The sequence below is a fragment of the Syngnathus acus genome, chromosome 21 (genome assembly GCF_901709675.1).
Source record: "Syngnathus acus chromosome 21, fSynAcu1.2, whole genome shotgun sequence".
NCBI lineage: Eukaryota > Metazoa > Chordata > Actinopteri > Syngnathiformes > Syngnathidae > Syngnathus > Syngnathus acus.
Genome location: NC_051105.1, coordinates 10,578,362 through 10,604,609, shown reverse-complemented (window position 1 = coordinate 10,604,609; position 26,248 = coordinate 10,578,362). Strand labels below are relative to the sequence as shown.

At 47.6% G+C, this 26,248-nt stretch overlaps 1 protein-coding gene across 5 annotated transcripts in view; it reads right to left on the bottom strand.

Annotated features, from left to right (window-relative positions):
* The window catches only part of lrp2a (low density lipoprotein receptor-related protein 2a), a 30,489-nt gene that overhangs the window by 3,770 nt on the left and 471 nt on the right, over positions 1-26,248 (bottom strand). For 2 of the 5 annotated variants that reach the window (XR_005101450.1, XM_037280712.1), the window contains exons 2-68: positions 23,363-23,470; positions 23,094-23,216; positions 22,825-22,941; positions 22,403-22,513; positions 22,204-22,317; positions 21,964-22,080; positions 21,284-21,427; positions 20,901-21,020; positions 20,705-20,833; positions 20,163-20,332; positions 18,934-19,157; positions 18,406-18,612; positions 18,124-18,326; positions 17,917-18,057; positions 17,618-17,821; positions 17,092-17,284; positions 16,606-16,731; positions 16,392-16,522; positions 16,179-16,316; positions 15,820-16,101; positions 15,504-15,743; positions 15,316-15,435; positions 14,993-15,109; positions 14,495-14,875; positions 14,333-14,347; positions 13,825-14,073; positions 13,231-13,442; positions 12,970-13,154; positions 12,673-12,901; positions 12,309-12,486; positions 12,053-12,181; positions 11,549-11,715; positions 11,308-11,451; positions 11,104-11,213; positions 10,850-11,027; positions 10,574-10,787; positions 10,272-10,511; positions 9,983-10,171; positions 8,961-9,893; positions 8,721-8,886; positions 8,499-8,657; positions 8,131-8,420; positions 7,857-8,057; positions 7,706-7,732; positions 7,588-7,623; positions 7,275-7,517; positions 7,067-7,192; positions 6,874-6,993; positions 6,234-6,365; positions 5,933-6,134; positions 5,570-5,865; positions 4,813-5,479; positions 4,574-4,744; positions 4,270-4,493; positions 3,963-4,140; positions 3,692-3,888; positions 3,372-3,617; positions 3,177-3,305; positions 2,304-2,423; positions 1,708-1,824; positions 1,264-1,380; positions 1,039-1,176; positions 851-973; positions 647-775; positions 451-582; positions 226-357; positions 9-152 (exon numbers count right to left, since the gene is read on the bottom strand). Coding sequence is in view for 4 of the 5 variants with exons in the window: in XM_037280712.1 (XP_037136607.1) it covers positions 9-152; positions 226-357; positions 451-582; positions 647-775; positions 851-973; positions 1,039-1,176; positions 1,264-1,380; positions 1,708-1,824; positions 2,304-2,423; positions 3,177-3,305; positions 3,372-3,617; positions 3,692-3,888; positions 3,963-4,140; positions 4,270-4,493; positions 4,574-4,744; positions 4,813-5,479; positions 5,570-5,865; positions 5,933-6,134; positions 6,234-6,365; positions 6,874-6,993; positions 7,067-7,192; positions 7,275-7,517; positions 7,588-7,623; positions 7,706-7,732; positions 7,857-8,057; positions 8,131-8,420; positions 8,499-8,657; positions 8,721-8,886; positions 8,961-9,893; positions 9,983-10,171; positions 10,272-10,511; positions 10,574-10,787; positions 10,850-11,027; positions 11,104-11,213; positions 11,308-11,451; positions 11,549-11,715; positions 12,053-12,181; positions 12,309-12,486; positions 12,673-12,901; positions 12,970-13,154; positions 13,231-13,442; positions 13,825-14,073; positions 14,333-14,347; positions 14,495-14,875; positions 14,993-15,109; positions 15,316-15,435; positions 15,504-15,743; positions 15,820-16,101; positions 16,179-16,316; positions 16,392-16,522; positions 16,606-16,731; positions 17,092-17,284; positions 17,618-17,821; positions 17,917-18,057; positions 18,124-18,326; positions 18,406-18,612; positions 18,934-19,157; positions 20,163-20,332; positions 20,705-20,833; positions 20,901-21,020; positions 21,284-21,427; positions 21,964-22,080; positions 22,204-22,317; positions 22,403-22,513; positions 22,825-22,941; positions 23,094-23,216; positions 23,363-23,470 (12,294 nt within the window). In the remaining variant the exon portion in view is untranslated. The remainder of the gene's footprint in view (positions 1-8; positions 153-225; positions 358-450; positions 583-646; positions 776-850; positions 974-1,038; positions 1,177-1,263; positions 1,381-1,707; positions 1,825-2,303; positions 2,424-3,176; positions 3,306-3,371; positions 3,618-3,691; positions 3,889-3,962; positions 4,141-4,269; positions 4,494-4,573; positions 4,745-4,812; positions 5,480-5,569; positions 5,866-5,932; positions 6,135-6,233; positions 6,366-6,873; positions 6,994-7,066; positions 7,193-7,274; positions 7,518-7,587; positions 7,624-7,705; positions 7,733-7,856; positions 8,058-8,130; positions 8,421-8,498; positions 8,658-8,720; positions 8,887-8,960; positions 9,894-9,982; positions 10,172-10,271; positions 10,512-10,573; positions 10,788-10,849; positions 11,028-11,103; positions 11,214-11,307; positions 11,452-11,548; positions 11,716-12,052; positions 12,182-12,308; positions 12,487-12,672; positions 12,902-12,969; positions 13,155-13,230; positions 13,443-13,824; positions 14,074-14,332; positions 14,348-14,494; positions 14,876-14,992; positions 15,110-15,315; positions 15,436-15,503; positions 15,744-15,819; positions 16,102-16,178; positions 16,317-16,391; positions 16,523-16,605; positions 16,732-17,091; positions 17,285-17,617; positions 17,822-17,916; positions 18,058-18,123; positions 18,327-18,405; positions 18,613-18,933; positions 19,158-20,162; positions 20,333-20,704; positions 20,834-20,900; positions 21,021-21,283; positions 21,428-21,963; positions 22,081-22,203; positions 22,318-22,402; positions 22,514-22,824; positions 22,942-23,093; positions 23,217-23,362; positions 23,471-26,248) is intronic. The other 3 variants (XM_037280713.1, XM_037280714.1, XM_037280715.1) reach the window with 3 other exon arrangements.

Sequence of the window (26,248 nt, the reverse complement as noted above, 5' to 3'; positions counted from 1 at the left end):
ATCCTTACTTAGGCCTTGTTTTTCTGGATCCCACAAGTAGTCCAGAGCTTGGATGTGTTCAGCATTGTCCACATAGTCGGAATACTGCTCAGATGAAAGATTGAAGCGTCGGATACGGACGTTATCCGGCAGGAGAAGCACTGGTGGGTTTCCTTTTATGACACAGATAAAGGATACATGCAGCTCAACGCAAAAAGAATGTATGTTTGCGGAGATGTTTCTTACCTTGGGCGGCACACTGGGTCCCATGTGGTTCGCTAAAGGAGACAAAGCCCTCAGCGCAGAAACACTCATAGCTTCCCTTTGTGTTCTTGCACTCTTGGGGGCAAATCCCGTACACCTCACACTCGTCGATATCTTTTTCCCCCCAGTCAGAGAAATTGTTGATAATTAGTTGTTTGGACCAAATAATGTGAATTTTAGCTTTTGTGTTGAATCAAACAAAAATACCTTCACAGGTGTGTCGTTCGTCGCTTCTGGCTCGGTAACCTGCCATGCAGGAGCACAAGAAGCCTCCGTCCGTCAAGTCGGTGCAGTTGTGTTCACACATTTGGGCACTGCAAGAATGAGTGCTTTGCTGGTCTGATAGGAGAATAAGAATGTGTTAATGATAAGGACGATACGATGAGCTGAGTCGTTAACGTACGGCAGCCGAGTTCATCCGACTGGTCCCCGCAGTCGTCATAATCATCGCAGGCGTACTGAAGAGGAATGCATTGTCGATTACTGCATTTGTACTCCTCGTCAGCGCAAGGGCCGTGAGTGGGGCTTTGGCCTGGAGGAGAAGAAATGATCGAGGATTAATAGAGAAGAGCGCAATCAAGTGAGAGATGCTTCAAAGTCAGCTCACAGTTTTCTCGTCTCTCATCCGAGCCGTCGCCACAGTCGTCCGCAGAGTTGCACAGCTCGTGGCTGTAGATGCAACGGTTGTTGTCGCAACGGAAACGGAACGGCGTCTCACATTGGACTGTCACTATGGAAACCGAGTTGACAATGACACACCGGACGTTGAGCAACAGATGGACTCTTTCTACTTACAGCAGAGGTGAAGCTCCTCGTCGGAATTGTCCCCGCAGTCGTCGTCTCCGTCGCACTTCCAGTGAGGCTGCACGCAGACGTGGTTCTTGCACTCAAACAGGAAGTGGGGGCAGTAGGTGCCGTTTGGGAAGCGTGGTGCTACAAAGTCAGGACAACAACTCAATGAGACTTGTACTGGAAATGAATCAAATTGCGAGAGACATGTTTGTGATCCAAAGCGCTCACCGCATGACGACTCGTCCGTGTAATCCACGCAGTCTGCGTTGCCGTCACATTTGAAGCGGTCGGCGATGCAATGCCCGCTCCCGCACTGGAAGTAGCCAGGGTGGCATGTCCGAAGCTCTGAGACATACATTATTTCATGAATACAACTCTATTATGAAATATAGCTCGCATGGCATTAAATAAAAAATATGCAAAGTGAGTGTAAATCCATTGAATTGTTGTCAGCGTTTGTTATTTTATGTACCTAGTCTTGCTCAACAACAGTCCCCTATTCTCCCAGCACTGTACGCATGGAAGCGTTCATTCTGTCTGAATAAAAGACGACAGGTGGTCCCGTCTGTCTCCTCCGCTCAAAAATGCCCGTTTTATTAGGTCTTGGCACGGTGGTCCGCGGATACTCGCAAACAGCCGGACCCCCAGCCAAAACAAAGAGCCTCCACCCACCACAGTCTCTTTCATCCGAGTTGTCTTCACAGTCGTTGTCATGGTCACAGACCCAACGGTCGGGAATGCAGTGCAGATTGTTGCAGCGAAACTCGCTCTCGGTGCACGCGCGTGGTGCTGAGGAGGAGGGTAAACAGATATTTCACAAATCACAAATTCCATCATCTGATACACTTATCAGGAGTGAAGGAACACATTAACACGCTTTCAAGGCCTCTGTATGATTTGACTCCTTATAATGACCTCAAGAAAAAACAACACGGCCTCTTTAAGTTCAGCGGCGAATCCCAGACGGGTTTCCTCCTTATTAAGTGGCACCTTCTCAGGCGTGATTTAATTCGGTGAGGGTTCAAAGGTGACAGACTCCCTCTCTCCTGAGGACAGACTGTTTCTCAAGCTGTCGATAAGCCCGCTTGACTCCTCTTACGGCAGCCAGCTGTCAGCACGAGTGTGAAGCCCTTTGCGAAAATATTACCCCCGATAACAAAAAGAAATAAAAAAAGAAAACTTGATGAAGGAGTACCTAATGAATTATTTAGTAAGCATATCATCTCTCGCTCTCTTTCACGTCAGTTCGAAATGTGGCGAGGACTTACTACAGCTGCGCTCATCGGAATTGTCCCCGCAGTCGTCATCGCCGTCACAGCGCCACCTTAGCGGGATGCAACGATGGTTGCCGCACTGAAAGTCTCCGCTGGCGTCGCAGGCCACCTCCTCTGAAAAGAGAAAAAGGATTCAGAAAACTGTGTTTTATTTCCACTTTACAGGAACTTTAAATTGATTCTGGTGCTTCTGAGGGTTTTGATAAGATCAATTACTCTTAGTTTTAGAGTAAAACTATTCTTAGGTTCACTACCCGTGTTACTTAATTTAAATGACAGATTGCGCAGTGAAACTCTACTCTCACTTTTTGAACACACACCGAGTTCTTAGCAATGCTTTCATAACGTCAACGTCGGGGGTCTGGAGTAATGCTGAAAGTTTGAAATGAAAGGCATCGCGTTTCTTAATTAAACCACACAGGAGGGAGTGGAGGAGCATGTCTGAGCCAGATGGGTGACCTGTATTCATGCCCGGTGCGTGTGCGTGTGCAGAGAAGTCAAGGAAGTGGAGGAGAGCCGGTCTGAGCCGTCTCCACCACACGGTGCTAGCTGCGGAAGATAGAGCGAGTGCTGCCCTCCTCAACCTCCACCTGGCCCATCTGCTGCATTCTTACGGCAAGATTAGCGCGGATCTCCCCTCCTGCTCGGGCATGGCACTAATGGAGCGAGGGCCTCTGATAAGAGGCGGGAGTGTGTGTGTGTGGACTACAAAGCTCGGCGAGTGAACCCGTGCCCCCCCTCCTCCCCCCGCAAGGACAGAGCAAAAGCACACACGTACACGCAGACCTAAGCTAGCCAACATCTCATAAATCTAATTTCTAACAAGAGGAAGTGGTGATACTAATTGCGGCCCACTGTCGGACTCACCGCAGCCCTGCTCGTCGCTGTTGTCTCTGCAGTCGTCGTGGCCGTTGCAGACAGACCAGAGCGGCACACATCGGTAGTTGGTCTTGCAGTCAAACTCGGTGTGGTTGTCACAGCGGTACGCTGGCCCCACTTGCAGAGAAAATGATTGTGTCATACTGGGCAGTGTAGAAAGAAAAAAGGTCAAACCTCACTCACTGCACTCCTCCAGAGGCTCGTCCGAGTTGTCCCCGCAGTCATCGTCGGTGTCACATTTCCATTTTGGGGGGATGCAGCGTCCATTGCGGCATTTGAACTGCCCGGGACGGCACGTCCTGGTGGAACAGTGGGAGGGGTCTTCGTCGGAGCGGTCGCCGCAGTCGTCCTCGCCGTCGCACTGCCACGACTCAGGGATACACTGCTTGTTTGCGCACTGCCACTGGTGAGGTTCGCATTGGTGTGTCGCTGGAAGGTGACGTGGGTGAAGTTTGAGTGACATGTCGAAGATGGGAGCAAATTTGAAATGAAGCGCAACTAACCGCACAAAACGGCGTCTTCGTCGGAGCCGTCGTGGCAGTCCCGCTTGCCGTTGCATAACGAGTGCGGAGTGGTGCAGTTGCCGTCGTTGCACTGAAAGTGGCCCAGCCTGCAGTGGCGCGAGGGGCATGTAGAGGGTTCGTCCGAGCCGTCCCTGCAGTCTTTCTGACCGTCACACTTCCACCAGATCGGAATACAACTGTCGATGACGCAACATTTCAAGGCCTTGTTGGAGGCATGATTCTGCGTAATGATGAAAGATAGGTGACAAACCGTTCATTGTTGGCGCATCTGTACTGGGTGCTGGTACACATGGGAAGGCATCTGGTCACTCCTCCGATTTGCATTGCCAGGAAGTGATCGGGACACTCGCAAGTGTGTTCCCGCCCCCCGTGACGGATGAGGCACAGGTGAGTGCAACCTCCATTGTTCACCGCACAAGGATTGTTTACTACCGGAGGAAGAAGCAAAGGGAGGTTCGATCAATCTCACTTGGACAAATACAAGTTGGTAATCTAAACCTGCGCTTAAGTCTGAGTAAATAACAACATGAGGTGAGAGAGGTCGAAGCTGAACTCACCAATGGGCTGCCTGTAAGGATGGCACACGTGAATATCAAACGGTCTGTGTGTGGTGTTGACCAGAACCTGGCGACCAGAGCCGTCATATTTGTTTCCTTTTTCCACCGTTCGTGTGTTCCAGTCCGTCCAATAGACGGTGTCCTCGAACACGGTCAGGGCAAAGGGATGAGGCAAAATCCCGTTGTACACCGTGTGTCTGTGGTGGCCATCCAAATCCGAATACCTGGGGGAAAAAAATGGAGACGGATTGAAATTGCGAGGTTTAAAGTTTTTATTGGAAGTGAGAAGAGAATATGGACTTACTCGATGTAGTTCAAATGTGCGTCGGACCAGTAGAGCTTGTCATTGGTGTAGTCTATGGTGAGCCCATTGGGCCACTCTATCTTTGCGGTGATGATCGCTACTTTGTTGGTTCCGTCCATTCCAACTCGGCCTATGAAGGCTTTGTCACCCCAGTCGCTCCAGTAAACATAACTAACCAGAGGAAAAATCTGAATCACAATCAACCCGTTATATTTCTTTGTTCCATTTCTTCTACTCACCCTTGTTTGGGATGCAACACGATGGCTCGGGGGTTCTCAAAGCAATAAGTGTTATTAGCATCGACGCAGTGCTCAGCCAGTTTTTTCACAAATCGTCCGTCCAGTTCTGACACTAAAAGGCAATCCATGAAACTGTCCACCCAGTAGAGCTTCCTGGCGATCCAGTCGATGGCAAGGCCCTCGCCGTGCACAATTCCGTTGACTACCACTTCTCTGTTGCTGCCATTGTAGGACATCCTTTCAATCACCCTGCGGCTCACGTCGATCCAATACAAGCGCTTGTCCACGCGGTCAAAGTCCATGGCCACAACACTGGTCAGGCCCTGCAGGATTAGCGAGTAAGCCCGCCCATCTGTGGACAGGTTCCTGAGGTAGTAGCGGTTGCTGAAGATGAGGTGAGGCGAGATGTTGCTGTTTTGGCGACACCTGCGCCCGTCCGGCTCTCGGAGGAAGCCCGGGGCGCACTTGCAGACGTACGAGCCCACCGTGTTCTCGCACACTTGGCTGCACACGCTGGGCGTCTCCACGCACTCGTTGACATCGTCGCACGTCGTCCCGTCGGACATGAGGCGGTAGCCCGGGCGACATGTGCAGATGAAGCTGGTGGCTGTGTTTGAACAATTGTGGTCGCAGCGATGGATCGATGGATCTGTGCACTCGTTGATACCTGGAACGACACGAGCACCAAAAAATATTGAATATTTTTAGAGAGAAGTGAACTGAGGTGATATAGCGGGTAAATCTTCATCACACTTACCGCATCCTTTCTCGTCACTGTTGTCGGAGCAGTTGTCGTCCCGGTTACACACCTGGCTCAAGGGGATACAGTGTCCGTTGTCACACGTGAACTCTCCCGGGGGGCAAGTGAGCGGAGGGGCGTGGCACACGTGCTCCAGTTCGTCGGACTCGTCTCCGCAATCGTTGTCCCCGTCGCAGACAAAGTCATGCGACACGCATCGGCCGTTCTGGCAGGTGAATTGGTTTTGCTGGCACGGCTGGTAGGCGCAGCCCTGTTCGTCGCTGCTGTCACCACAATCGTTTCGCCTGTCACACCTAATTTAGAATAGCACAACATGAGGAAGTCATAACGCCAACGGCAAAAGAGGTGATTTGGCGTAACCTGTAGGAGCTACGTATGCAGAGGCCGTTGCTGCAGGTGAACTCGTTGACTCCACAGGATCTCCGCGAACAATTCTGATGCTCGTCCAGCGCGTCCGCGCAGTCGGCGTCTCCATCACATAGCCAGTCTTGAGGAATGCACTTGCGCTGAGGCGGTTGGTTGTTGGCGCAAGTGAACTCTGCGCTGGAACAGGCACGGTTGGCTGGATGCAATCACAGAGAGAGCTGATTAGAAAAAGCTTGAACAGCGATGACCCGAACATTCCTGAAGTGATAATGGGGATAAATAGTATGGTGCGTACCACAATTGTGCCGCTGGTCTTCATCGCTCATGTCACCACAGTCGTTGTCGCCATCACAAATCCAGGAGGTGGCGATGCATCTGCCATCATCGCACCGGAACTGATCTGCATTGCACGTCCTGGCTGATGTGGCTACAAAGACAAAATGTACACCCAATTGAAAATTGATATGCATGTCCAGATATGATCACTTCCATATTTTTCAGAAATTGATACTCTTGGTCCATCCTCATGTCTGCTATTTATACACATTTATTTACCAATTTAAAGTGTTGAAAATATCTTGAGAAGAAATTCCAACACTACCAAAATAGCCCTGATAAGTCCACATTCCCATGCATGGTGAGCTATCCAGACAAAAGCCAACGTGAGGCTGTGTAACCCCCACAGGACAAAAGGAGGTTTGGAGGGGGTGCGCCACAGTAGAATCCAACACACAATAGGAGGCCTGGCTGAGCACCTCGTCAACAAAGAGATACACCGCACACACCGCTGCATCACTCACCATTTCTTCGATGGGCGGACAGGCACAAACACACAAAAAACTGGGGGAGGGGGTGTGATGATGGTGAGTTCAGACACACAAAGCCAGCAAAGGCCATTAGAGGCTTTTTGGGTAAATGAGTTGTGTGACACTCACTGCAGGAGAGGGGTTCATCAGAGCCGTTGGCACAATCGGCCCCTCCGTCACAGTACCAGTGGGCGGGGATGCAACGACCGCTGGAGCAACGGAACTCGCTCTGGGTACATGTGGATGTAGCTGGGGGGAAAATGTAAAAGGCATCACTCGAACGGCGTCACGAATGAAATTGTCGCGTCGGTGTTAAACTCACCGCAATGCGTCGGACTCTCGTCGCTCATATCTCCGCAGTCGTCGTCTCCGTCGCACAGGTACGAGCGCGGGATGCAAATGTTGGTCGACTGACACTTGGTGTGTTCCGGCTGGCATGTTCTCTCAGCTAAATAATCGGTTCATTCATTATGAATGAATGACACGAATACACAAATTGGCATTTGGACGAAAGTTCGAAATTGACTCACGGCAATCTTGCTCATCTGAGGTGCCGTTGTCGTAGCAGTTATTGATGCCGTTGCAAACGTGCTCCTTGGAAATACATCGGCCATTGTTGCAGGTGAACTCTGCGCTGGGGTCGCAGCGCCTGAACAGACAGCCCACTTCGTCGCTGTTGTCGCCGCAGTCGTCGTAGTGGTCGCAGCGGTAGTGGTAAGGCACGCATCGCCCGTTGCCGCACGTGAACACGGTGGAGTCGCATGTGTGGAAGGCTAACAAATGAAACGTGAGACCTCTCAGAGACCTTCAACAACTTTTACCGCACACGAATTCTCATGTTACCTGACAAGGCTATGAATGATGACAGGAACTGAGGGACTGCATGCAAAGATGTAAGTGCTCGTGATTAGTATTGATTTGTTGCTAGGAGCCTGTTAAATGAATTTGTAAGCATACACACCTACATAGTTGAAATCAGTCTTGATTCCTAAGAAGCAATTATTTTTAGAGCAAAGAGACACACAGGGCTTGTTAGTAAAAAGAGGTCTACCAGTGAGGTTAATCAGAAACCCCCCCCAATATGGAAGTTGACAAATGTAAAGAGTCCCTACCACAGACTCTCTCCAGCTCATCGCTGCCATCTCCGCAATCATTGTCATTGTCACACTTCCACTGGGCACGAATGCAGCGGCCATTCAGACAAGTAAACTGACCCGGCTGGCACCGAGTCCTGTTATCAGGGATGCAGTGCTTATTGTCAGCCAGGTACCAGTGCCCCTCTAATGGACAGTGACACTCAGCTCCATTGGGCCCTAAGAGGATCACATTTTATTTTTTCTGGATTGAACGTCGTGCTCGCAAAGACAATAATAACAATGTTCATACCTGGTGTGCAGATATGACTGCAGCCTCCGTTAAACTGCTCGCAAGGACTGACACACTGCTGCTGCTTCCCGCTGGCCAAAACATGGATGTCCATGGGCCGAGACGGAAGGTTCTGAATCATTACCGTCTGGTCGGAGCCGTCGTGTTTGTTGGCCCGGTAGATGCTCCGTGTGTTCCAGTCAGTCCAGTAAATGAACTGGTCAAACATCGCCAAGGCGAACGGGTAGATGGCCGTGCTGACAATGACCTCCCGATTTGCTCCGGTTAGAGAAGATCGCTCGATTTTCTGTCTGATGGCGGAGCAAAAAGAACAACGGCAGTGAGGAAGACCAAGTTGGAATACAGAAATTGATTTTCTCTGATCTTACAAGCTGGCGTCAGCCCAATACAGCCTTTCCTCTTCATAGTCTAAGCTCAGTCCATTGGGCCACACCAGACTGCTGTTGATGATCTCCTTTCGGAAATTCCCACCTAAGGTAGCACGCTCGATCTTCGCATGGGTTCCCCAGTCCGTCCAATACATGTATCTGTCCAACAAGACAGGATTCATATAAAAAAATTCAAAACTTCAAAATGCAAGAAAGCCTTACCCCCGGCAGGGGTCCAACATGATGGCCCTGGGCCTGGACACGTGTGCGATAATCGTCCTCTGAGATCCATTCACAGACATTGAGCTGATGCTTTGGTTAGCATAGTCGCTGTAGTAAATCCGTCGATTTATCCAGTCGTACGCGATGCCGTCAGGAGCCCCAAGATCTGTCGCATCATATGAACCACAACTACATTAGACATTACGTGTCTTAAAAAAAAAATGGAAGACTGTTGACTACCTGAAGCAACCACCACTGGAGTTGAAGTGGGAGAAGACAAACTGATGTAGCTGATCTTGCTAGCTCCTGCGCCCGAACTCTGAGTGAAGTAGACCCTTTGGTCGGTGAGGTCAAAATCCAGCGCCACCGAAGTACGTGGCACATTGACCACTGGGAAGGGCACGGCGTGGTCTTCTGGATCGAGACGTAGGCTGCGCACCGTGCTCTCCGTGGTGTAGATGAGATAATCATCCTTTGACACCACACAGCTCTCATCGTCACCCGCGAGATTCCCAAAGGCACAAGCGCATTTCCTGGATGCGTTGCCAAAGTCGGCGGTTGGCAAGGCAAAGCAGAAGTGGGTGCAGCCTCCGTTGGCCTCCACACAGGGGTTATTGCGAAGCTCTTGGGCTGTGGACGGCTGCATGCGCCGGTCAAAAATAGTAACATCTCTCAACATGTTTATGTTGTCTCTTAAGACAGCAGGTTGCTCAGCGCTGCCGGGTTCCTTGCTTGCTTGGAAAACCTTCTTGAGGTTTCTGTCCACCCAAATGATAGTCCCTTGAAACACGGTGATTCCGTAAGGAGTTGGGTAGCGACTGCCGTAGCGCACGACCTCCGTCTCCCCTCCTTGGGGGCTGACTCGGGCAATCATATCCAGAGAGTCATCAACCCAGTAGACGTATCCAGTTTCTTGGTCCAGAGCGAGACCTCGTGGGGTGACGATTCCAGATGATACTAAAATCGTGCGGTTGCTTGCATCCAAAAGCGCTCGCTCGATTTTGGGGTTCTGGCCGTAGTCGGCCCAGAATAAGTATCTATTCCGAGGGTCTACCACGATGTGGCGCGGCATGTCCGTCTGGGTTTTTAACAGTACCCTTCGGAAAGTAGTATTCAGGCGAAGAACTTCAACGTATGTCTCCGTCAGGAAGGCGTTGGTGAAATAAAGGTTTCCTGGGTACAAGGTAGAAATCAGCCGCACAATTAAATTTGCATCAGGTCAAGCTTCTGGTGGGAGTGACGCAAAGAATAAAACAGCATACCTGCGGCCCAGTCCACCGCTATTCCTCGTATGCCATTGCGTCCTATGCCACTGCTCACGACGCTGTGTAATCCCGAGCCATCCGTCTTGATTCTTCTGACCCCGTTTTGTGCTGTAACCGTGCTGCTGAAGTCACACCAGTAGATGTAACCAGATGCCATGTGCACGTCCACATGTAAAGCATTACGACCTGAAAGAACAAAATTAATTCATTACCTACAATTGTTTTCCATTTTGGAAATCATCAGTTTGAATTTTTTATAGACTTCCATTTGACCACAATGACTGACCTCGCCCTGCCACTGGCACCATAGCTTCAGCATGGTCCACCCCTTCGAGACTGAAGCCTTTGATAGCGGACAGCGTGGAGATGACAACGTAAGACTCGTAAGGGGCGCAGGTCACGTTGTCGGCGTTGAGTTGAAAGCCCGTGGCGCAGGCACACGTGAAGAGACCCTGCGGTCGAGGCAAGCATAAATGCTCGCACGCAATCGTGTTGTTGGTACAGCCGTTGGTTGTGCCTGCAGAGGCTGAAAATGTCAAGAACAACAATCAGTAATTTACTAGCAACATTAACATGTTGTGTACTCACAGTCTCGGAAATGAACTTTCAGAACTCTGAGTCCAGACACATTATCCCGTAGCACAACCCTGTTGGAGCCTGTTGTCTTGTCTACGCGCTCTATGACCTCAAAGTCACGGTCGGTGAAGTAAAGGAAGTTCTGATAGACGGCCACACCGCAGGGGTGAGCCAGACCTGACACCACGGTGATGCGGTTGGTCCCATCTGGATCTCCACGTTCAATCTGCGGACAGTCACTATTAGTGATTGCGATGAGCAAAACGTGTAATTTGAGTTAAGACCGACCATGCCGCTGCTTGTGACAGCCCAGTACAGCTTGTTCTCTTGAATGTCCACACTGAGGAACTCAATGTGGTCCAGGTTATTGGTGAACAGAATGACAGGGTTCAAACCATCCATGTCTGCAGATGCCACCTTGGCGGGGATGCCGCTCTCCGTCCCTTGATCGGTCCAGTACAGTTTGCTTAAAAAAATATATAAAGGATGAAGGTCATAGGCTCGGTGTATATGGGGACGGCTTGTTGTTAAAAAGCGCTTACCCACGTGCCGGGTCCACAGCAATGCCAACAGGACTACCGGCACCATTTGGTGAGCCGTTATTTGTGATGAGAGTTTTTCTGTACTGGAACTCCCCTCTCAGCTTCAAAACCTGCCCCAGCAATGGGTTTTATCATTTCTACTTTTTTTGGTCCCCAATTGCTCAAGATAATGAAACAAACTCAAGTTTGCGTTAATCGTCTCACCTCAATCGACTGTGTTGACGGATTGGTGTAGTAGAGGTTTTCTGTGATCCAGTCCAGGGCCAGGCCCACAGGAGATCCTAAAAGAGCCGCGGGGGCAAACTCTGTCCTGTTGGTACCGTCTGACTTGACTCTGTGGATTTCACCCTGAAAGTGATGTTGATGATGACGTCACTGTGCACGTTTAGCAAAGACAGAAGAACCAGTAGGTGACTGGGCATGGAATTTATGGACCGGAACTCACGGGGTGCTCGACCCAGTAAAGAGTCTGTTCACGGTCATCAAAGTCTACGTCGTAGCCATTCTGAAGCCCAGCCACGGGCACCATTGCTCCATTGCTCATGTCGTTTGGATTCAAGGAAATGCCGTAAATGATGCTGTCTCTCACCACCACCAAGAAAGGATCCTCAACTACAAAAAACAAATAAAAAATAAGCACAATATAAATACATTCTTTCTATAACACGGTTTCCTGAGACTTATCATCTACTGATGAGGGAAAGTATGCTCCAAATTCGTAGTTGCTTAGTCAGTACAGATTAGAATCAATCAGTTGTTAAGGAGCAATTTCATTCGTGGATAATCGTTGGCCTCTGGGGAGATCGTATTGGCTTTCATCTGCTGAAACCTGAGATGAGCTGTCGACACAAGGAAACTCCTTGGACTGAAAGCTCCTTGTCTCAAAATAGCCAAGTATGGAACCTCTTAATACAGTTAGGTATTGGTTGAAGACAGACACCATACATACTTTTGGTACACGTGACTTGGTCGGCTGCCAGGGCCCACCCTGAGGGGCACGCACATGAGTAGAACCGTGGTCCAATGGCCGACAGCAAGCAAATATGACTGCAGGTGTTCTGGGAGCAGTAATTGCTACCTATAAATGAATCACACGACAATAAATGAGTGTGAAATGCAACTTTTTACTCCTCTCTAAAATGACTTCATAAAGGAAAGTGCAGCGTTACTTCTCAAACCAAGTGAGTAAAATGGGTCGGTCATACCTGCCGGCTGTCGGGCCGGGTGCACTGCCACAAGACCCATGGGCTGAGGAAGGTTGAACAGCATCACTGTCTGGTTCTCCCCATGCCACTTATGGGCTCGCATCACGCGATTGATGTATCTGTCGGTCCAATACACAAAATCCTCAAAAATGGTAATTGCGTGGGGATGTTGAAGAACCTTTATTTTTTTTTAGATAGAGAGTTGCAAAGACAGAAAAAGAAAACAGTGTTAAAAACATTCAACCCAAAAGAATGTTTTATGATTGATCTTCTGATTCTTTTAAAAGAATCAGTAAAAGTGATGGCCCAATATTTTTGCCAATGAGGTGCATGGTCTGATATGTCACCAAAGTCATGGACTCACCAGGTCACTGGCCAGGACTTGTTTTCTATTCTTGCCATTATAATCGCAGTAGTCTATGAAATCCAAATAGGCGTCAGCAAAGTACAACAAATTGTTGGGATAATCGATGGTAAGACCGTTGGGCCAGTACAGTTTGTTGCTTATGATAACGGTTCTCAGTTTGCCATCCATGCTGGCCCGCTCAATACGGGGGTTCCTCCCCCAGTCCGTCCAAAACATCAGGTGGGCACTGCAAAAGAACAATTTTAAGAAACGCAGCACAGAGAGAGTTTTGCTAACGTTGGTTCTGGTTCTGACCTGTCTCTTGGGTCCAGCACCAGGCCTCTGGGGTTGGTGATGTTCTCGCTGACCAACACGGTCCGGTGACTACCATCTAATCTGGAAACCTCAATTGTCTCCAGAACGTAGTCACTCCAGTAGAGGTTCCTGCCCACCCAATCCACAACAAGGCTCTCTGTCACAGTCACCCCACTGTCAAATATCTGTCGACACACATCTTTAATTTTAAGCCAACGTGTTTTAAGACAAGCCATCGACTCAAATCGATTAAAAACTCACCACGGTTCGATCGCTGCCGTTTTTATGAGCGCTCCAGATCCTGTCCTGGCTTGTGTCGGACCAGTACACTCGCTCATTGACCGAGTCGAAGTCAAGGGCCACGATGTTGCGTCCGTCCCGGATCAGCGAGTGCACCACGTTGGGCCGAGCGGTGATGTCATCTTGCACGATATGATTTCGACTGGCTACCAACAAGAAGGCTTGACGGGAATCTGTTGACAGACGTCATATACTCATGCTAATAGAAGCGCTTGTTAGCTTGTGCGTGTCCACTCAACCCCGGTAAATAGACTCTTCTCAAATGTCCGCCCTTGGGGAATGCACTTTTGTACAAATAATGAGAGCTATTATGTTACAATTCCTTTCAGCGGGTTCTCTATGTGCAAGAGGCACGCTCCCCATAAACAGCCCTTTGTTGACGATAATGCGCTAATTACACTCGTGATGAACACTGACTGACATATACGTTATTTATCTTATCCAAAGGAATCCGAGCGGCAAGGGCAGACATGGAATTGAGCTCATTCCTTCAAATTTTTACTTGAGCTGTAAAATAGTGGAGAATAAACAGCAGGGTATACTCAAGGTTGTTACCTGAGGCCTTGCAGGTTCGCTGGTCCTCTTCGAGAGTGTAACCGTCGTGGCAGTGGCAGCGGAAAGAGCCTCTTTCGTTAAAGCAATGTTGGCTACATAGGCCGGGAGGATGACATTCGTCTATGTCCTCACAGGTTTTGGAGTCATTAGTGAGTTGATAGCCCACAGGACACGTGCACTGGGCCCCGAAGGGCCCTTGGATGCAGCCGTGGGTGCATCCGGCATTGTTGTCAGAGCAGCTCTCCTGATCTAAGTTGGGTGAATGAAATAAAAATCAAATCAGATAGAAATTCCGTTGCATATGTGCATCCCTGAAGAATATCATGCATGAAATTGATCATTATCTACAATTAGTGCAAGATATTGCCAAAAACAAATACATTAATAACTCCTAAAGTGTTCAAAATAATTTTGTAGTGTGTGACTTTGTCTGGCCTGGGCAGAGCGCTACAAGCGCTATTAATGAATCAGTTCTGTTTCTACGAAATGATTGAGTTTTTGTTCCTACCTGGCAAAGGCTCGTCTGAAAGTTGTGAGAGAAGCGAGAAAGGAAAATCACAAATCATTTTCAGGTTAACGCAAGTCAAATCACACACATGCATGATTTGAACGCAACGCAAAGACAGACGTATTGCCAAATGATACCTCGGCTAAGTTTCAAGAGACTTACTGCAGAGCGGAGACTCGTCTGCATCGTTAGGGCAGTCGGGAGAGTTGTCGCAAACCGCCGTGAGGTTGATGCACATGCTGTAGCCGGGGCACTGCCACTGCCAGCTCGGGCACCGGAAAGGCGGGGCGGGGCAGTCGCGCTCGTCGCTCATGTCCCTGCAGTCGTTGTCGCCGTCGCACAGCCAGCTGCGCAGCACGCAGTTGCCGTTGTCACAGCGGAAGAGCAAGGACGGGCAGGTGCGAGGCGGGCAGGCGTGGTGTTCGTCGCTGCCGTCCTCGCAATCCGAGTGACCGTCGCACTCCCATGTGGACGGGACGCAGCTGCCATCTGACTGGCACTGGAACTCGCTTTCGTGATGGCACATCCCGGGAGGCCTTGTCGCTGTGAAACAAAATACATCACTGGTTTATTATTCGTTTGTTTTAAGATGGAATTTTTATTTCGCTCTTTACTGGCACTACAAGGATTGTACAACTTTTTTTTTTTTCATTTACTTACGACAGCTTTGCTCATCTGAGCGATCGGTGCAGTCAAAGACTCCGTCACATCGGTAGAAGGAGTTGATGCACTGGTGACCGCTGGAGCACTTGAACTCGTTCACAGTACAGTTGTAGACTGCAAAATCCAGTTGAGCACGGTAAAGCTCGTATTTGGTAAAGCTCGGCTCGTATATATACGTTGTTGTGTAACGGCGGAAATGAGTTCAACAAACAAAGCGAGTGCTTGTTTGGTTTTACGGAGGCTCCAGGCGAGTGTGGAAAGTAACATATGGGTATAAATGTCCAGTTTGGTGTTTTGATGAATGGCCGACAACTACTCACTGCATCCTTGCTCATCTGCTCCATCCACACAATCCCGATCGCCATCACAGACGTAACTGGGCGCTATGCAGCGATGGTCTGGACACTGAAATTGGTCTGAATGGCATGTGCTACTCTGATCTGTTAACAAACATTGCATTTAATCTGACAGCCACATTACAAATGGGGAAATGAAAGCGTGAACTTACGGCAGTCTGCTTCATCTGAACCATCACCGCAGTCGTTGTCAGTGTCACAGCGCCAGGTGAGCGGGACGCAACGGTGGTTGGCACAGGTGAACTGATTGGCCGCGCAGGTTCCGGCCACACGCGTCGGGCAATCGGACTCGTCGCTGCCATCCAGACAGTCGTTGTGGCCATCGCAGCGCCACGCAGCCGCCACGCATCGCTGGTTGGCGCAGGTGAACGCAGAGGGGGAGCACGTGACGTCTAAAAAGAAAAAAAGATCATTGGAGTGGAAGGAGCAACTTGAAAAACTGTTTTGCCGTTGAAAGTTAAACATTACTGTTGACGCCACAGTGGGCCTCGTCGCTGTTGTCATGGCAGTCGTCAACGCCGTCGCATCGGTAGTTCTTTGGGACGCATTTGCCGTTGCCGCAGGAGAAGGAGTTGGCGCCGCACTGCAGCGTTGGGGGCTCGCTGGAAGGGTCCTCCACACACGTCTGCTGGTTGGGGGACAACTTCATGCCGTACGGACAGCCACACACCCTGTGGGAGTCCGGGGCCGGGAAGCAAAAGTGGCTACAGTCCCCATTTGGATTTGCCGGCCGGTTGCACGGGTTGGAACCTGCAATGGGCGAAGGCGAGAAACAGGATGAGAAGAGGCGGAGCCAATATGACTGAGAGGTCAAGAAACACAATGACCTATCTGAGAGTTGGAGTTGAAAGATTTGACATGCATGATGTGGCTGATCCCTCTTCGGATAACCACCATCTCTCCACCGTCGGTCTTGCGGACGCGGACAATTCTACCCAGGCGCCAGTCGGTGAAATACGCATAACCTAGAGAGGAGCAATAAACTCAAATAGAATTACCAATGCTGTCCAACTATTTCACGTGAAATGTTTAATAAGTACCTTCAAAGATGGTGAGGCCAAAGGGATGGGACATCTGACTGACACGGTCCAGAGCAAGCCTGTTATGTCCATCAAAATTGCTGTGCTCAATTTTGTCAAAGAAGGCATCGACCCAATACAAACGCATCGCGCTGTGTGGAGAGGAAATATCAGGTATGAGAGCAAAATAAATTCAGCTTTCCGACAATTGGAATAGTCTTTTTACAGGACTCACCTCCAGTCAATAGCGAGACCGTTAGGCCAGCCAAGAGTGGTGTTTACAATAGACAGGGCATGTGAGCCATCGCCCCAAGCTCTCATAATCTTTGCTGGCCGGTACCAGTCGGTCCAAAAAATATATCTGCAAAAGCCACATAAACAAGTAGATGTAATAAGGTATTTAGCCTGGTTAGCAACAACGGTAAAATGAATATAATACACTGCAATTCCATTTTTATTTTTTTTAATAAAATGGTGTGTAGTGTAAACCCAGTGCTTGGTATTACCACTACAATACCGCCCTTCATGCTACGCTAATCTCTTCATGTGGATGCAGAGGCCTTATGACTTCGAGGCTATTGGAAATAACAGCTTGTGCTGGATAAGAATTTCCCCATGGATTAATTTTAGGACATTGTGCAAATAGGTATAAGCGCTGCTCGGCGTGTGAAATGTCATGGATGTGTTTCAGATTGTATGTAACGTGATACTATTGCGTTACCCGACAAGAGGATGGACTACGATTGCCCTGGGGTTGTTCAGGTTCTGTATGATAGCCCGTCTGGACTTATCGGTGACCTTCATGACAGATATGCTCCTGTATCGCGGGTCAGTCCAGTAGAGATTTTTCGAAATCCAGTCGTAAGCCAGGTCCTCCACGCTGTCCACTCTGTTGGCAGCCAGAACCTCCCTGCCTGCACAGATCAAAGAAGTTCGATGACTCTTTAACACAGACATGAAAGCTGAGCTACATTTGAATAAATACGCTGTCAGTTTGCATTTTCTTCAAGTGGACCGGAAGGGAAAGACTAGGCCTGTTCCAAAAACAACATGTCTAATCAGGGGCAGTGGAGCATTTCTTTTTCTTCTGGATTTGCATATTTCTACAACGACAGTAGTAACTACAGCAGTGCCATGAGTTCAAACTTCAATTCAATCCTTGACCACATTTAAAACAGTCTCTGGGCAATACATTTGTTTAGGACAGATTCTGAACACGTGTGGCGGAAACATTGGCAAATGCTCACCGGTCCCATCCACTTTCTGTTTGTAGATCATATCTTTAGCCGTGTCTGAGAAGAAGATAGCGTCATCCTCGGCACTGAAGTCCACGCCGACAAAGTAGGATGGTAATCCGGTGATGGGAAGGATGATATCTTCCTGAGAGGAGAGATTGAACGGTATCCCTCGCACGGCCATCTGACTGCTGAAAAGCAGAAACTGCCTCACGGCTGGAGTCAGGAAATCAGAACGCACGCCATATTAGAGGATTAGCCAGGGCAACGTAGGTTACCCACATCATTAGACGGGACACGTTTCCTCTTACCCTGACATTTCTTGCCATCGGTGTGTAAATCGAAGCCTATGCGACACTTGCATCGGTAGCCTAAGCCTCCGTTGTCGCTCCTGTGACTCAAAACGCAGATTTGATCACACCCGCCGTTGTTTGTCCTGCAAGGATTCGCCACTAAAGAAAAAAAACAACAAAAATTAGAACGTGAATGAGTGAAAATCCTTGAAAATGTACACTAACCGTTTGGCTGTTTGAGATGATGTATGACTGCCACTCCATGTGGCGTCTGGGATGTAGCGTAGACCACCTGAGGGCTTGTGTCTGTGAACTTGTTGGCTTTAATGACTGCCATTTTTGTCCAGTCGGTAAAATACACGTATTGCTCAAATAGGCTGATCCCAAACGGGTGCGGTACCACAGCACCTCCGTGGACGACAGTTTTTCTATTCAAAATATTGCAGATATTGATTTACATGAATACCAATATGAAGACCAATACAAGAAATGAAATGTCATCTTTACCGATGAAGACCATCGTAGGTTGCCGTTTCGATGTAGTCATAGCGACTGTCGACCCAGTAAATGCGCTTGGCCTCGATGTCGAGCGTGATGCCAGCTGGCCAGCCGAGTTTACTCTTGATGATCCCGTAACGGTTGCTTCCATCCATGTAGGCTCGTTCAAGACCAGGTTGTCCGTTGATAGCTTCCCAATCAGAGAAGAACATATAGCTGTGGAGGAGGACATTGGAATTAGATCTCCTATAAAAATTAACAATGATGATGAACAGAATATGCACATTGTCTCACTTATTGCATTTAATCTACTAAATCTCAAAGGCTCATTTAAAATGAGCAATATATTAGTCGCCACCTGGTTCTGCCTCCCTTGAATTGGATTACAATTAGGGTCATCACTGACATTACGTCTCGCTAATCCACCAGAGGCAATCTGCTCATCTCACGCAGACGCATGCGCACGTATTATTCTGTGCCAATGGAGCACAAAACAGGTAGTGTACTGACAGGTGTATGGTGGGAAGATGTGCGTACCCGACAGTGGGGTCCACCGCCAGTCCTCTAGGGTTACCCAAGTTCTCGGTGATGAGCGTGACCCGGTTACTTCCATCCAGGTCCACCATGTCGATCCTGTTGACACTGGCCTCCACCACATATAGTTTATTGTTCACCCAATCCACAGCCAGGTTCTCGGGGTAGTCAACTGATACATTTAAAACCACCTGCAAATTGGACCCGTCCATGTTCACAGAAAACACCTGGACACAAAAGACGGCATTGTCAGTGGTCTAGGTGATCACTGTTTTCATGAATGACGATACTATATCATTATCTATGACAAAAAAGGGGACTAAAGTGAAGTAATATACAAGGGTGCCTTAAAATACGACTTTAATTCACAGTGGTTACAATCAACCCCCTCAAATGATTGTAGCGTGTTTTTAATGAAAAAAAAAAGTACTTCCTAAAAAACATACAGCAGTAACCTAATTAAATACAATTAAAAAAAAAGTATTTGTCAAGTCAAGTCAATTTTTATTTATATAGCCCTTCATTTATATATTCCGGAGTCACCTGTTTGAAAAAGAGAAACTGTAGATGTGGGTGTCTCGCCTCTCTGGTTGCATTCACATGCCCTGCTTGCACTCTGGCTACTTTAATCACGAAGCTACAAAGCCGTTTAATATACAAAGATCCCTTTTAAAAGATGTACCCTGGCCCATCAACCTGGCGGCTGCCCTCCTTATTTTTTTTAGCGGTGAAGAATGCGTTTGGAACGACGGTACGGCTGAAAACAAATACAGCGTAATTACTCAAGCGAGCTTGTATTACAAAATTGCCCCCTGGTATGCGGCCATCATAGCTGCCCTCATCAGATAAGTCTAAAGATAATACACGTAGGATTTTTTTTTTCACATCTTACAGAGCTTCCCCTTCATTATGACCCCGCTGCACAGGAGCCAGTGGCCGTCATTTAATTACTGTATCAACCTCGCAGATATTTCAAGCGATAACTTGTATGCGGCATGACTATTTAATCCACGGTCGGTGACGCGTGACTCCGAAAGACTTAACATTAACGATAAGACTTTGCCAGACAGGTGCTACGGCGTGATTCTCTTTCCTGACTCGACAAAGCAACAATGGAATCTGCATGCTCATAGTGCAGAACTTAGCATATAATTACGGTGTCAAAATGGATTGTAAGTGAGAGTGAAACGCCGAAAGCAAGTTAAGTAGTGCTGAATCATTGACGCCGCTACCTTATTCTGAATGGTGTCAGTCCAGAAGATCGTACGGCGCTCAAAATGAAAGTCCACTCCCGCTGCGACTCCTCTGTTCTGCGATTGTACCAAAGTGCGAAGACTGTTGCCATGGATGTTACCTATTAGTAGGTCTCTGCCATTGGAAAACACCAAGGAAGGGACTCCGGCTGCAAAAACAGAACAACAGAACCATAATTGGGTCATTAAAGAAAAGGATCTGGTGTGCAAGGAGCGGAGATTTTACAGAATGCGACATGTTATTTTAGAAAGGTGAAGTGCTTTTCATCCATTTTCAACACACTCCGCTCGGTGAGGCAAAAGCCAAAGAGGTCAACCTCTGGAGTACACAAAGCAAAAGAGTCTTTACTGAAACAACAATGTGCATGCAACAATGCACCAGGGAAGGAGTACATGCGCTCGGCAAAGCAGCCCGCGGGGGTCGTCGACAGGCAAAGGGGGTTATGCTAATGGACATTGTTTTGACGGTTCATTCAGAGATTTCAAGAGCTCACTGTGTGGAAGACGGAGAGGAAACTTACACGAGGTGTCGGCTCGACAGTGTCTGTGCTGTTCCAGGATGTAGCCCTCTCTGCAGCTGCAGCGATGAGAACCAACGCGGTCCTCGCAGAGCTGGTCGCACGCGCCCCACATTGAGCAGTCGTCAAAGTCTTAAATCGAAAGAAAAAAAATATGATTGCAAAGGCAGTTGCACTAATACGTGAACGAAAGATGTACCTATACACGAGCGACTGTCATTGCTGCTGACGGTGTAGCCGGAAGGACAGGAACAAGTTCCTCCATCCGGAGAAGGATGACAGCGATGCTCACAACTCAGAGAAGAACATCTCCAGACACCTAGCAAATACGAGCAACCTTTACATTTTGAAAATATTTGGAGTGTAGCTTTTCCTTGTAAACTAGTCAGTGTGGAGAAGAAGTGAATCTTTCTGGTTGTGCACATTCTCACACACCATAGAGTGGTCCGGTCACCGAGTTAAAATGCCGACTCAGGTTTGTTTTCAAATGACAAGAGGGGCTGACATAGGCATGCTTGAACAAGGACACACATGACTGGGTGATAACAGACAGACAGACGGACAGATTGCATTGGTACTAACTGCAGTTGCGTCCAGTAGTGGTGTTGCTTTCGTCCTCTCCTTCAGAGCAGTGAGGCGTCCCGTCACATAGCTGATTCATGGAGATGCACACACCAGTAGATGGACATGGCCACTCTCCTGGGTAACACTCGTGCACTGCATGTTCTATTAAAGAAAAAAATTGTATTTGTTAATACAACCATGGTAAGAAAAAATAAACGTCGTTGTGGTGGTGACGTCATTGTCAGTTGTAAGGACTGTCACTTTAAATCACTGGAGGGAACTCTGAGAGGGTCACGGGGGGCTTCTGCAGCCCATCCTCTAAAAACAGCCATGTGGATAAATTCTAAAGGCCTCTGGTGGAATTGGGGGATGGTGGTGGTGGTGTGGTGGGGGGGGCACAAAGAGCCATTTGAATGACACACTTGGAGGAGCACAGGAAAAGCAGCTTGGTAGTCGCCTCAAACTTTAGATGCAATCTTTCGCTTCACATGGGAAGACACCTTTTAGAATATTCATTCATCAAACCGAGGCTACAGTTTTATTAGTTTCGTGAACTTTCGTTCGGACTTGCAGACACAGGATAGTAAAAAAAGCAATGCCTGCATCAACTTAATACTTGCTTTCCTGTAGGCATCATTTGCATGTGTCTCAATACTTTTGTCTATATGGTGTATATGATAACTGGTGTACAGCCATACCGCAGCCTTTTTCATCGGCATTGTCTTCACAATCATCTTCTCCATCGCAAAGCCACACTTGATGAATACAGCGACCGCTGGGGCAGGTAAAGTAATTGCCCCTGCATGAAGGATATGCTGAAAATGAATAAATAGCGGTCAAAAACAGATCAAGAATTCTAACTGCTGTTGGTGAGAAAGTTAGACAATAGGGGCTTTATTTTTATGACCTGGTTTGGGAAAGTAGAAGGGGCGTCTTACTGCAATTGAGTTCGTCACTTCGATCCCCACAGTCGTCGTCGTGGTCGCAGATATAACGTTGAGGAATGCACATCCCGTTATGACATGGATACAGGCCTCCACTGCAGTGCTGTGCTGAAGAAAGAAAAAAAAAGTAGTTTAGTGTAACTCGCCCGTCACACTTTTAAGGCTTTGCCATCAAGGTCCAAAACGGACTTACTGCAATTTGCCTCATCCGAGCCATCTCGACAGTCAAGTATGTGATCGCATCTTTGCGTCCGGTTGTAGCAGGCACCATTAGCACATCGAAGCTCTGTGCACTCTGGGTAATCTGCGAGATTAGATCATCATTTGAGCAACATAATGCACACGTCAACCTGACAGCAAGTGAAAAGCTTGGCGCAACGGCATTTGCAGCCCACATTCTTGCAATTGTGAGATTCATAGTGATTCGAGTGCACCGTGCCAGCCGGGACAATAGCGGCATAGCGGTTGAACTTCAGCTTGACTAATCCACCGAGGAATCCGCAATCAAACTCTGACAAGAAGCATATTGTGGCTCGTTCTGTCCGTCAGCGAGCCTCTTAATCTGAACAAATTGATTAAAAATGCCAGAGGAGGGTGGTGTTAAAATATGCTTACCGCAGTTTCTCTCATCAGAGCCGTCGGTGCAGTCAGATAGGTGGTCGCATCGGTACTCGGTCGGAACGCACGGCCCGTTGCTACAGCTGAACTGTCCACTGGAGCAGGTTCTCCCAGCTGAGGACAGATCGGAGACATTTAGTACATGCTAACAACAAAATATGAGATGCCTGACAATGACAGGGTGGACATCTTTGGCTAATGTTAGCATTTAGCAAGCACATTGTGGACTTTGTGCCTTTGGTGAAATCAAAACTAGTGAAACTTACGACAGTTTAGTCTCTCGTCCGACCCATCTTCACAGTCCTCTTCATCATCGCACACCCACACACCGGGGATACACTCGCCGTCACTCAAACACTGGAAGTGACTGTCATCGCAAGTTATCTGAGCTGTTAGACAGAGATGAACACTTTTTGGATTACAAAACAAAAATAAGATATACTCTGACATTAAGATATCAGTTTGCACGCAGCAAGGGAGTAATTAAAACAAAGCAGTTCAATTGTCAGGTTGAGTGGGTTTGTAAATGACTCACGGCATTCTTGTTCATCAGAGTCATCCGTGCAGTCTGAAGTCCCATCGCAGTGCCAATCCCATGGGATGCATCGGCCCGTCCCGCAGCGGAACTGCCCCAGTTCACATCCTACATACACATTACACTTATAAAAGCAATGTCACCTGGTAGAATATTTATTATTATCAATTATGTTTGAATAATTATGACGCATAAAACTAATTTCAATTAACATGATCCGTATGAGACGAAGTATTCTTATTGGAATTTGTTGCAGGCTTGTTTGCGATGTCACACTATTTTACCCGAAGTGAAAATAACGCAGTAATAACGAGAAAGTGGCACAGTGATTAAACAGGTGAGTTGCTTAAGAGGATAGTTTGAAGAGTGACATTTTTTTGGGAATTTTTTTTGGAATGATCTAGTTTATGTCAAAAAAGGAAGCGCAACGTCCAAATGCTAACTAATTAGTCTATAAGTAATGGAAAAAGGAGTGTGATGAAACGTGCTGTTAGCGACGTTGATGAGTGGTGGAGACAGGCGTGCCATCCACCCCCCCCACCCCCTTTCCCAGGATGTTACGCAATCCTCTTCAGCACTCATACAAGCTCTCCTTTTGATGTTTCCGATGAGTGGCATCTGTGGAGATAAGGTACCACGACACTGCCTTCTCTGGCATCTGCCAGTGGGAGGGGATTGATTCAAGCAACATAGCTGAGTGTCAGAACACTCCATCACAACTATCTGAACAGGAATGCGCATTTCCATCGATGTTAACTTGATTTATGACACGCATTGTCCTTGTATTTTGATTATTACTGAGGAGAATTGGTGAACGGTGTCAGAGGAAATTTATCTCAGACAATCAACAGTGAATACTAAAACAAAAAAGTCCATTAAGCAGCTTCGGAATAATTTGGTGGGGAAGGAACGGACAGCCTTGACCTCAAGCCCATTAGGAATGAACTTGACCTTTTGCCCCGTGTCTTTCTTGACTGCATAATTTTGGGCTGGGTTGTCAGCTGTCCTCAAGTGGTCAATAACGTAGCATATAATAAAAAATAAAAAAAGTTTTGGGTTCCCCTAACCTGTGTGTGTGTATATATTTCTCAAAATTAGTTACGAAAATGGTAGTCAAGTTTCCTGCAACTTATGTATAATTTTTTTTAATGATTGGTTATCATGTATTATTGATTTTTTCTTTTTTAGCAATCTATAGCAGCCCGCCACTTTGACAAAATACTTTTATGGATTATACTATAATAAAAAATAAATCCACTCACTCAGGTTTTGTCTTCAAGATCCAACACTACACATTTTAGAACTTAATGAGTGGGGTTTTTTTTTTGCGTGTAATTCAGTGTTTTCCTTTCCCTTTTGTCCGGCCTTGTCTTTTCTTATTGCAACTTAAACCCACAGCGGGAGACGACACTGCGGCAAAAATGCCCCACTATTCTAAGAGAAGAACATTAGAGGAATTTTCATTCCAATGAAGCCCCTCCCCAAGCCCCTCTGCGGAATCACAATGGCACAAAAGAAGCGCCGGTAGGGATGTAAACTCATAAGTGGAAGTGTCACCCTGATGGAGAGAAGAGGCTAGTATGTGTGTGTGTTTGAATCCATGGAGAAACCGCACCTGACCCCTGAAACATCTTTTACGGCGTGGTTAAGCTTTGGCCAACCGTGCTTGTTTTGGCGCAGGCCTCGGCACCCACTGAGTTGCAAAGAAAACGTCCGCTGGCTTGCATGAAACGCCGGAGCTGTCCACCCTGTCGGAGCAAAGTGCCGCGGCCCGTTTCATATGGAAATGCGCGCAGCAGAATGCAGTCAATTGCCAAACAAGTGACTTTGGCGCTTAGTGCTACAAACAAAACAGTGAAAGGCCTGACTGCTTTTGGCACCGGCGAGGGGATCCCTGAATGGAGCGTGGACCGACAGCCTTCATTTAGTTGGAACTGAAAAATCCTCAACATTTTTTTTTAGAGGGGTTGGAGGGAGTGTATGCAAATTTTGATGAGAAATGAAGTGATCACAAGACAGCTGCATTGTCGGAAACTTATCAGGCATTAATAAAAAAAAACGATTTGTGACAACGCCTGTTTTGTAAAGCAATGTTACGGCTGTACAAAGATTTAGGCTCCTTAGGTTTAACATGCACGCGCCGTCCAAGTTTGAACATAACAAAAGGTGTTTTTCATCAATACAATAAAACCGCCTCCCACCATGACCTCATTACAACAAACTATTTACACTCATGTGAAATAGTAACTCTTCGGCCACACAAATCACATGTGAATGATGTTGTATCAAATCAAAACTTGTCATAATTATGTTTGCGCTTTTGAAACGGATATGTTGTAATAAGTGCAGGTGTAGCTAACACTAGTCAGACAAACATGCTGATAAAGTCACACGAGTCATCATTTAAACCTCAAACGTCAGCAAAATCCAGGACATTATTCATTCTTTTACTGTCAACGCATCGTCATTTCGACCATTAAGCATTTATTTTTGTCTGTCACATAACCACTGAGGTGAAATCATCCGGTTTATTCCAGGGCGTATCCAAGCTGAGGCTCGGCAAGCTTTACCAAGGTAGAAATGGTTCCATTCTACAGCAGCTGCAGTGTAATTAGTAGCCACATTCACACTAAGAAGCTTACATCCTAAGGGTTGAGCAAAAAGAAAGCAGATTACAATTTGAGAAGCAGGATCTAGCTGGGCTACAAACACAAGAGACAAACGCAAATCTATTAAGTGGAGCATTCCCGATGTCCCGGTCGGCCTTATCGCAAAAATCACTTCGGTTCCTCGACTTAAAGTTCGCGGCGTGCGGCTCGAAGTCCGCCTCGCCGAAATGAACTTTTTTAACCGGTACCTCTTAGTACTTACAGATTGTAAGTCACA